General features: G+C 40.4%; 2 protein-coding genes across 4 annotated transcripts; one reads left to right on the top strand and one right to left on the bottom strand.

Annotated features, from left to right (window-relative positions):
* Positions 1-4,879: 4,879 nt before the first annotated feature.
* Positions 4,880-8,136, bottom strand: LOC111074565 (guanine nucleotide-binding protein subunit alpha homolog). 2 transcript variants are annotated; one of them, XM_022367381.1, is made up of 7 exons: positions 7,721-8,136; positions 7,293-7,621; positions 6,713-6,851; positions 6,427-6,632; positions 6,223-6,354; positions 6,021-6,160; positions 4,880-5,945 (listed from the first exon to the last, which is right to left on the bottom strand). In XM_022367381.1, the coding sequence occupies exons 1-7, from the start codon at positions 7,722-7,724 to the stop codon at positions 5,585-5,587; spliced, it is 1,311 nt and encodes a 436-aa protein (XP_022223073.1). In that variant the 5' UTR covers positions 7,725-8,136; the 3' UTR covers positions 4,880-5,584. The 2 variants fall into 2 exon arrangements, with proteins under 2 accessions (XP_022223073.1, XP_022223072.1); XM_022367380.1 differs by having other exon boundaries at positions 7,293-8,135.
* Positions 8,137-8,615: 479 nt separating this feature from the next.
* On the top strand, positions 8,616-10,454 carry LOC111074566 (uncharacterized protein C18orf19 homolog A). 2 transcript variants are annotated; one of them, XM_022367382.2, is made up of 4 exons: positions 8,616-8,861; positions 9,146-9,616; positions 9,793-10,021; positions 10,122-10,454. In XM_022367382.2, the coding sequence occupies exons 1-4, from the start codon at positions 8,777-8,779 to the stop codon at positions 10,333-10,335; spliced, it is 999 nt and encodes a 332-aa protein (XP_022223074.1). In that variant the 5' UTR covers positions 8,616-8,776; the 3' UTR covers positions 10,336-10,454. The 2 variants fall into 2 exon arrangements, with proteins under 2 accessions (XP_022223074.1, XP_022223075.1); XM_022367383.2 differs by lacking the exon at positions 9,793-10,021 and having other exon boundaries at positions 8,625-8,861; positions 10,122-10,210.
* The last annotated feature ends 10 nt before the right edge of the window (positions 10,455-10,464 follow it).

Here is a 10,464-nt window from a genome sequence, read left to right as displayed (position 1 = left end):
TGAGTAGAGTGCATAACGCGTCTTCAAAAATACTAAAAACAAACTACTAAAAAATATTAGAAAATGCTAAAAAAATACTTAAAAATGTGCAAGGTGTGTAACCTAAACAGGGTACAAATTGAAAATGTATCGCACAAAAAATCTTAGGTATGTGTACCACTACTAACTAGGTGATTTCCTTCAAAGAAAATGGATTAAAAAATCAGAAGCATTTCATATCTTTTGAGAGCGCAGCCCAGCCCTGGCAGAGTATTGTCTATAAGGCCGATTAGTTTTTGGTATTTCTGCATTAAACAGTGTTCGGTCACTCTTTTTACATACATTGATATTATCGTTATATTAGTCGATAGCATATCGAAATAGGCTGTCCCAGCCAGCCAAAATTTACAAATTTTCCGCCACACCAAATTTTATGCATGAGCTGGTTTTTCATGGTGGATGAATCGGTGTTTCAAATCTGTCAAAAATACCCACCGTTCCCCCGGGATGGTGAGAGAGAATTTAGATGTGTGTTTGCTTTGTTTTTTTCTCTCATATTTCTGTCATTGTTTACATTTTTTCAGAAAATTTCACTTTTTCGTTGGGAATGTCGACTATTTATGGTTGCATTTGAAAATTATCGAACAAATATCGCATAGAAACGTGCGGATTAGGAAGGATGGTGGAATAACTGGTTAAATTTCCTTAGGAACCTTAGGAACCATCCCGGAAATGGATGGCTGGATGGGTGTAAAAGCAATAAGTTTTGCGCTTGACACTACAGGAATAAATAAATCACACTTTAGCGAATGTCGGAGCGCCTTGGTGCATGCCTAATAATTGTGTAAAAACACAACTTATTTAATTAATTTTGATCGTCGGTTAGTCGTGTGATTGTATTGTTGCCGTTCGTAAGTACGCCCTCTCATTACATTAAGCCGCTCTTTATCGTAGCTATTGTCCTCCAACTCTCTCTCTCTCTCTATCACCTAAATCTCTATAACTGTTCTTTCTCTCTCACTCTCGTAACTTTCTGAGCAGTAACGCTCTCACTCTCATTTCGATTTCGCTTTAAGCGTTTGCTCTGGACGTTGGTCTGATTGATATTTGCTTTGAAATTTTTTTCTCGAAAAAAAAATTAAAAGACTTATTATTATAGATTTTCCTGTCTTATGTGCCAAAAAAAAACCTGCAAACAACCCAGATCACCCATGACAAGCCCAATATCCCTTGCTGGCTTTGCGAAAGCTTAGTGCACGCAAAATGTGTAGGGATCTTACGATATGCCATTTCTCAAAACAAGGGCCTGCAGTTTAGTTGTGAGGAATTCCGTGTTGTGGAAAACAACACGCGTTCGTTTATGAGGAAGGCGCAGAGTGGCTTCAATCGTGGGCTTTAAACATCAATATGATCGGCTCTTGGCCATGGACACTCATTTCAGCAATTTACAGCTGCTGGCTAAGTCTCCGAGGCGCAAGAAGTCTACTCCGCGGGACTTGCAAGTGCCGACTGCCTCATGTCCGCCGGCATCTGAAAAACTTACTACTTACTGCAGCAGTTGATTACGTTTGCTACTCCAAAGGTAACGATCGCTGCTGGTGATGCAGATTCGGGAGCCGAATGCGTCTCTTCGGAGAGTATGCAGTTAGAAATGTCTGTAGCGCCCGTTTCCGTCGAATCCGCACCCAACTCCTTAAATATCCCATTAGTTTCGCTCCCACCAGCTAATGAACATCCCGGACCACCGGATATTGCAATCACAGGTACCAGACCTGTGCTGCCAAAACCACTGGTGGGAGTCCCACCAAAAGCGGCAAGTTTTTGTATCAAGGCTTGCCCCTGACCTTAAATGTGTAAAAATTGTACTTTTCTTACGCTTGGAAGATATCTTCCTTCAAGATAAGCGTCTCCCCGACTCAATTTGATACCACTTGTTCCGCCATGTTTTGGCCAGAGCATTTGGTGGTTAAAGAGTTTCCGGCTAAGAAAAAGAATAGGCCCATATAACTCTTCCTAGTAGTCAGGCCATTGCTCCATCTCCACCTCTACTTCTACCCATCCAAAAGACTAACTTCCTCTCTTTTAGTTACCTACCAGAATGCTAGAGGCTTGCGTAGTAAGCTCAGCACTCTTTTTCTTGAGAGTCTCAGCTTATCGTTCCACGTTATTGTGTTTAGCGAGACCTGGTTAAAACCGGAAATCCTTAGTTGTCCGAAATTTTGGCAGGTCGGTGCACGTGGGATTGCAATGGAATCTGATAGCCTTTTTACACTGGGCGCGTATGCTATCGATATCGGCATAGACGCAATGAAGCAGAAAAGGCGTTTACATTGGAAGACGTGCGTCTTGAATTTGGATTTGGGTGTTTGAAAGATACACAAATTTTTGAAAATCAACAGAATTAAGCAAGACGTCAGGAAAATGGACGAAAAAGAATTGATTCTCATATTTAAATATTATTTTCAGACATTTCATTGTAGAGTTTGTGGGAGTTCTTCTTCAAATTATGAAAACCACCGAAGTTCGTCTCCAGCAGTGTCTTAATGGCATCAGGGGGTCAGAAAAATTTCATATGATAATAATACAATCAGTTTCAAGTATTTTATTTAATGACTTTATGTATATTTTCACCTTTTTGCACAATCATACATTTTTAGCGCCAAAATATGATTTTTGATCTACAATTTTTTGTTGTTATTAGTGGTGATAGTTGCGCTGATAGGCAGAAAATCCGAAAAATGAGCAAAAGCAATCGAATATATCGAATAGACGCACATGAGCCTGAATGTATTTTAATAGGCCGTTTACCTTGGGGCTGCGTCATGCTTCTTTGCGTCTTGGCGAAGACTCAGTTTTTTTTACATAGGTTAAGAATAGGGCCCTAGTGGTGGCAAAAAGTTGCGTCGGTCTCTGATTCATGTGCGTCTATTCGATATATTCGATTGCTTTTGCGCTTAACTGCACATTTTTGCACTTTTCTGCCTATCAGCGCAACTATCACCTCTAAGAACAACAAAAACTTGTAGTTAAAAAATCAAATTTTGGCGCTAAAATGAATGGTTGTGCAAAAAGGTGAAAATATACATAAAATCATGAAATAAAATACTTGAAACTGATTGTATTATTATCATACGACAATTTTGTGATCCCCTGATGCCATTATGACACTGCTGGAGACGAACTTCGATGGTTTTCATAATTTTAAGAAGAACTCCCACAAGCTCTACAAGAAAATGTCTGAAAATAATAAATTAATATAAGAATCAATTCTCTTTCGTCCATTTTCTTGTCGTCTTGCATAATTCTGTTGATTTCTCAAAATTTGTTTACTTTCCTTGTCATCAAGCACCCAAAACAAAATTCAAGACGCGCGTCTTCCAATGTAAACGCCTTTTCTGCTTCATTGCGTCTATTCCGATATCGATAGCAGACGCGCCCAGTGTAAAAAGGCTATAAGCTTCTAGACATTTTTCTCGTGCAGACTTCAGTTTGGAAGATCTTAGTTTCAAACGCAGTTTATTTCATGAAGTTATCATAATTCGTTCACAAGTTATTAATTTTGCAAACTAAAAGGGCCGAATAATCATGCCCCACTTTCCCCACCACACACATCAAATGCACGATTAGATAAGATATTTATGAAAATTATTTTTGAGTTTATATAACTTGTTTATAAAACATATATGTATGTAAATATATGTGTTTACTACAACCGTGTGAAAATCTGGATATTCTGGATTAATCTGATGCCAGTATTTTTATGACATACATTTTGTTCTCAAAATAATAATCACTTATGTTTTTATTAGTTGAGCCCGGATCTTATTTCGTCAGTTTTGAGTTCTTCTCTATCAGTAGAGCAGGTTCCCACCCAGCTTCCGAATTATGTCCAACACTTAAACTTCAACCATTCTTAATATTTCAAGGCCACCCGACGCAATATCGACTTTGCTGTAGTGACAACGACGCTAGTTCATAGCTCAAAACTTCTCCCGCTGTCCTCCTTTTCTAGAATTTTAAGTGAATCGGATAATGTTTTTTATAATAGAATTACTTGCGATACTTGTGCGTCTACCACCTGAAAACAACAAAATTTAAACCATACCCATACCATATCAATTTTTAAATATTTTATCTGTTAAAAGAACGAGTAGCGCTGCAGCACTGGAAGGTGGGCTAGCAACTGCAAACTAATTTATTCATTCTGGCTATAATAATAATCCGATCTGAACCAGATTCAGCAATCTGAGTGTGTTTCACACATCCAGTTTTCCCGTAATTAGTTATATTTTTTAGCTATCTTTGCATGTTTAGCGCTTAGAGTTGTGTTTAGCTCTAATTTTCCTCGAATTTTAGTCTAACACCTATCTTTCCTGCATGCTCGCGATCGGTTCGGTAACACGCGTCGCGCGTCATGCGGCAGCGCCTCTCGGTCGGTTGGGCGGGAGGAGGGCTGCGTTTCTGCCTGGGTTCCGCGCGTAACAGGCTTCGGCTTGGTGTCGCATGGGCCACTTGATGGTGCAGTCATTGCATATCAACGTCCAACGTAAATCAAATAATCGAATACACCCCTTAACTCTTCGAGCACGGGTATAATAATAGGTTTACGTTTTCCACTAGACTCCAACGTAAAACGATGATAGATGCCCGCAGGAATAATAATCAAATCTCCCTTGCTCCTCGCCGTTAAAACGAGTTAATATTACCAACTACAAAAAATCCTATAGAAACGTTCGGTACATCAAAGTATCACCAAATACGTCCTTATGCAAGTGTTTAAATTGAAATTTAAATTGCATTTATGTAAACATTGCGACTCTAAAAATAAAAGTAGGTATATATTTATCTTTATTTAAATTATTTTTGAATTCGATTGGTTCCATTTATTAAATATTGATCGTTTTCATTTGATTGGTACATTTATTGGTTGCTGACTTTACTCTATGAGAAAGCACTCTTCTTAACATTAGGCTCGTTCTCTCACTTTTTATGTATTGTAATATATTCGATTTCCGACTAATTATGTATATATGTACATATGTAGGTATAAAAACATATGTATATTTTCTATGTTATATGTACGCTTGTATAAAGTTATTGTAGCAAAAGGCATAGAGGAATTTAACTAAATACATAATAAAAAAAATGGGGGCATGTATTATCAGTTTTTGGTTAGTTTATATATGCATATGGCGTTGAAGTCTGTTTGATAGCAGGATCTGGAAGCGATTACGAACACATACAAAATAATTTATATACAGTTTTGCATAAATAGAGTACATAAACATATACTAAATGTAAATGCTAATAAAATAATAATAAAATTTCCTTTAATACAAAATTAATGAATAATTAAACCATTTTAAAAAGTTAACAACAATTTGGGGTGGCCCTTTACAAAATTATAGATTCCTGACAGCTGGCACTTGCGTTCGTTATATGGATATGTCCAGTACATATGTAAATGCATACACGACATATCATATTTATATATGAGTACATATAACTATAAAAAGATTGTCAGTCTGGCACGAAAAACCCTAGATCTGGTTCTAGTTCTGGTTCAGGACTGCACCGAAATAAATTGATCAAATTGGGATTAGTGCTACTGCAGCATCAGAGCATTTAAATTACGCTGCAATATCGTATCTTTGACCGAATTAAACACAACATTGATGTTGCGCGTATCTATGGCAGTAGTGAAGTGATGGTAGATTCGACTGGTGCTGCTGCTGCGGCGTACGCTCATGAACATTTGCAGTATGAAGTTTTGGACGTCCAGAAGGGAGTGCGGATTACCATTAAATTGCGGATAGTACCAGCGTATATCAGTCTCTGGATTGCGTACTTTATGTTCGAGCAAATCCGTTTTATTCAGAAATAATATAATTGAAATGCCCTTGAAGGTGTTATTGTTGACAATGGTATCGAATATGTTCTTAGACTCCTCAAGGCGATTGGTTTTTCTATAGAATGGAATATAAAATAATTTGTAGCTTTTATCTGCTGTTCGATTAACACTTATTTGAGTTGGTATGTACCTGTCTTCGGCAAGCACCTGATCAAACTCTGAGCTAGATACAAGGAATATAATTGATGTGACGGATGTATCGAAGCATTTAGTCCATTTCTGGCGCTGCGTCCGCTGCCCGCCCACATCGACAAACACAAATGGAATGTTCTGCAATTCACATCGTATTTACGTTTACGTATTAACTAAATGCTTGGCTCACAGAGTCTCACCTGTACTTTAACACAAAACTCGTAGACACCCTTGGTTGCCTTGCGACAGTGCAATATATCTTTGTTCGTGGGCACATAATCCGGTTTGGCCAGCCGTTCGATTTCGTCTAGGAAATAGCTAACGGAATCGCTCTGAAAAATGCATAAGCCGGATAAAAAATATAACTCTTAGATAAAACAATGACAGTTACGCTAAAAGCTTACAATTTGGAATTCACGCCGTCTTTCGTAAGCTCTCCTTATGCCGCGATCCTGCCACAGGCGGCGTATTAGCGGTGCAAATTCCATGAATCTTAGTGCCTCTATTGCATTGCATTCCATTAATTTGGCATCGTTGGCATCCTGTTCGCGGCCATCGTTGCCCCACGAGATGTCAAGTTTTTCCCGAGCGTCCAACAGTACTTGCATTCCTGAAAAATATGTTTATTGCATTGGTGAACTGGATTGGACATACATACATATGTATACTTATCCACAGATAGTTCCGCACCTCTTATAACGTTTTGGTATATCACATGTTGGTATTCGCGCAGCAGTTCGGAATCAAAATTGACTCCGTGTATGATCCGCATTTGCTTGAGGAACGTTGACTTTCCCGACTCCCCAGCACCCAATAGCAGCAGTTTTACCTGGAATAAGACTACTTATCACTACCATATCCATGAACTACGGGCGACAATGGAACCACATATGACAATAATTTAATCCAGACACCAAGAAAAGCCACCAGACGATTAAGTCAATTGAATCGCTTTTTTATGAGTATAACTTTGTTGATGACTGCATCAAATGATGCAATAACAAAAGCCAGAGGCTGCAGTCAGCGTAAAAGTCAATCCCCGCGCCTCACAACAACGGAAAGTGAAAACTTGGTTGACGAATTATTTTTGTTTTTTTGTTTTGCCTGCTGCCAGAGAGATCAGCCGCTGAAGGGAGCTTAGCCGAATATGTGTTTGGGTATACGCATATGCAAGCTAATTAAAAGATCAAACCTTAGAGGGATGTGACCATAGAGGTTCAGGGCTTTGTTGGGGTTCAGGTGGTCGGTTGCAAGTCCCAGTGGAGATTACCTGCCGCCGAAACGTATGTTTCTCCTTCTCCAAAAACTTATCAATCTCTTTGGATTTGTAGCGCTGCTCCAGCTCCTCGGGCGTGCTGCGCAAGCGCACCAGATATGTGAGAAAGTTGCCGCAACATCGTAGGCAGGCAAAGCGCGAGGTTTGCAATCGACTGCCCTGACGTCGTAGTCGTTCCGCACCATCCGATATCAGTCCGCCCGCAGGCGTTGTCGCTCCTCCTGCTCCCGCTCTCGATTGGTGCTCTTCCATAAGATGTGTGAGAGTGCCTGTGCGGGTATCGTTGTTTCTGTTATCGCTGCTGCTGTTGTTGATACCTCTGCCTGCGTGTGTTAACGTGGTCAATGTAATTCTGGACATGGCTAGCCAACGCCTGACGTGCACACTTTCTACACACACACACGGACGCGCTAGACACTCACACATGCAGACAGCTGCTGCAGCTGAACGTTTAGTTGTAGATTGGCTTCCCTTCTGTGTGATTTGGTAATTGTTCTTATTGTTGCTACACAAGCTAAAATTAGAATCTCTTATTCGTTGCTAATTTATTGGTTTGGTCGCAATGTCGCCATCTCCAAAACATATCTTGACCACGACCACAAACCAACCGCCGCGGCAATGTTTGCACTTTTTATTTTGTATTTTAGCATTGCACCACTTCTTCGGAAAAGGTGAGTCGACACCCGTGTACTACCGCACTCCTCCAATTTACATAATTATCTGCTACGACGGGGTGATAATTTAAATTTGAATGAATTATTTTATTACGCGTCTTTCTTTCTTACGTATCGCCAAATTTGTAAATAAATTCGCATTTTCATGACATATGACAGGGTTGAGTTGGTTTAAAGACAGAGGAGCGGCTATCGATATTTGCGGATTCGATACATTGCTGCGATTACAGAATATGTGTGCTGTCTGTGTTGTCTGTTATAAATTACTTAATCATATTAAAACCAAAGTAACAGTGCATAGTTTAGCTGCGAAGAGAAGGGTTTGTCTCCCAAAATGCAACATTGTTGTACGTAGCCATCTGTAGACACGTCTAATGACTTTCTGTCCAACAACAGAGGCACTATTTGATACAAAATAAAGTTTTCAAGCTAAACACAGCCACCAAGCCAGCAAACATGTATCCGCAAAGTAAATCAATGGATCAATTCTGGCGCAGCGCTGCTCCCAGCCACTAACCATACAGTATACTGTATACAGTATACAGTCCCAGCTCAACTGCGAAGCCAGATTGATGCATATAGTTCTCCCGCTCTGACTGCAGTCATTCCCATCTCTATTTTTCCAGCTAGTCAGTTAGCAAAGTCTAAGGTCATACAATACTCAAGGATCGCTCCTCTCTAGGACCACTTTATTAGTTGACAACTCTGGCGAACGGCTGCCATTGTTTACGTTTTTTTTTCCTAGCCTAGTGCCAGTTTGACAATTTCGTTTGTACATTTAATTCATTCAGTCAATCGCTTAAAATGTTTATAATTACTGGCAAAGCTTCTTTGGTGTATGCCGTACGCCTTCCCGGCAGGGGCATGCACAATTTAAAGAGATACACAGGTGAGCAATCGCAGCACTGGACTGCTGTCCAGAGGTCACAAAGTTTAAAATCATTACGCACACACACACGTACCGTACGGTCCATTGGGACAATCATGCCAAATGATAATAGAATCAGACCCCACAGATGCTATAGATTGATACAAACATACATATGTATATAAATATTATGTATACATGCGGCGTATATTGAGTTGAACTTTGTACCCTTGGTCTGCCAAACTGCGCAGTGCTCCTGAAATATAAATATTTTAGAGAAATAACGATCATTTCTGCTTATATAGCCGTTCAAACTTTTCATACGAGCTCTACAATGAAAAATTATGCCGCAGCTGCTGCTATTCCTCTCCCGATCAATGTGGACGCCGCTGAGATAACACGCTTCTCACCACAGCGCTCCCGGGACATCTCTTGCACTGTAATGATGGCACAGGCACCCATCTCGACCATCGACATTACCACAGATAACAGTTATAGTGCCAGCTTGGCCGGTTCAGTCTACCAGGACCCCCACGTCCAGTCGTATGACTGCTTCGGCTCCATCAGCCTCAATTCGGTGATGCAGAGCAATGTTCCCACACCCTTTGGTGGAATGCACAAGTTCTCGCATCTCAACATGCCTGGGGGGCAATGGTCGCAGGAATATAAGTTTACATCGCAGAACCTCCACAGCTCACATTACAGCGCTCTTCGTGATAGCGCTCGTGCGGATTGGGGGACTTACGATCAGAATGCAACCCTTGGCACCAGCAGAGGTGAGCATCCATCAAACAGTTGTTACATTGGAATGACTTGTTGCATGCCAGCCGGCTCTTACTAACCTTACTAACATACTAGTTGTACATATTTGATATTTCATTTGGGACATCTCTAATGATGCTTATATGTTCATACAACACACTCGCTCGCATGCGTGGCTCTTGTTCTGTAGGCTGGCTGATTTCGACCCGGCGTAACTATAGCACACATTCTGCGCCACCCTCTTCCGAAACGAGTCCACCGCCGGCGAGACCAGCAACAATAGATGCCCCAATAAAAGCTAAATTAAGTAAAAAAGAGAAACTTAAGCAGGCATTCAAGGAGTATGGCACTACCATAATAACATTCCATGTAGGCATCTCGTTGATTTCGCTTGGAGGCTTCTATTTAGTGGTGTCCAGGTAAGGCGGTAACTACGCACTCATCTGCATTTGCCTGCCTCTAAGTTATTCTCAAAGGCTCTAAAAATGCACCAACTAATGTGGTTTTCCTTTCTTTCAGTGGAATAAATTTGGTGCCTGTTCTGGAACTCCTCGGCATAACATCAACAGCGATTGCGGAAAAGGTAGCCACTGGCAGCACCTTTGTGGTGGCCTATGCCGTTCACAAAGTGTTTGCTCCTGCCAGAATAAGTATTACGTTGGGCGCCACACCATTTATTGTCCGCTTTCTGCGGTCAAAGGGATTCCTGAAGTCAAAATCTAATAGCACCTAGTGCATTCGAAAACTACATTAATACATATATCCTCGTTATCAACATACCATGATTTTTATCTTGTCCCTGCATGCAATGTGATCTTTATTCGCAGAATAAATAAATAAAATAAAGAAAAACCAAGCAACT

This window comes from Drosophila obscura, unplaced genomic scaffold, assembly GCF_018151105.1.
Source record: "Drosophila obscura isolate BZ-5 IFL unplaced genomic scaffold, ASM1815110v1 contig_46, whole genome shotgun sequence".
Classification (NCBI taxonomy): domain Eukaryota; kingdom Metazoa; phylum Arthropoda; class Insecta; order Diptera; family Drosophilidae; genus Drosophila; species Drosophila obscura.
Note: the sequence above shows the minus strand (reverse complement) of the source record. Positions and strands in the feature narration are given on the sequence as shown.

Bases quoted from the DNA above. Each gene is read 5' to 3' on its own strand.
- LOC111074565 (XM_022367380.1), bottom strand. From the start codon at position 7,724: ATGTGTGAGTGTCTAGCGCGTCCGTGTGTGTGTGTAGAAAGTGTGCAC. The intron at 6,355-6,426 runs GTAAGCTTTTAG...TGCATTTTTCAG, and splicing joins GACGGCGTGAATTCCAAATT to AGCGATTCCGTTAGCTATTT. The intron at 6,161-6,222 runs GTGAGACTCTGT...TGTGAATTGCAG, and splicing joins AGTTTTGTGTTAAAGTACAG to AACATTCCATTTGTGTTTGT.
- LOC111074566 (XM_022367382.2), top strand. From the start codon at position 8,777: ATGTTTATAATTACTGGCAAAGCTTCTTTGGTGTATGCCGTACGCCTT. The intron at 8,862-9,145 runs GTGAGCAATCGC...CTGCTTATATAG, and splicing joins CAATTTAAAGAGATACACAG to CCGTTCAAACTTTTCATACG. The intron at 10,022-10,121 runs GTAAGGCGGTAA...CCTTTCTTTCAG, and splicing joins TTCTATTTAGTGGTGTCCAG to TGGAATAAATTTGGTGCCTG.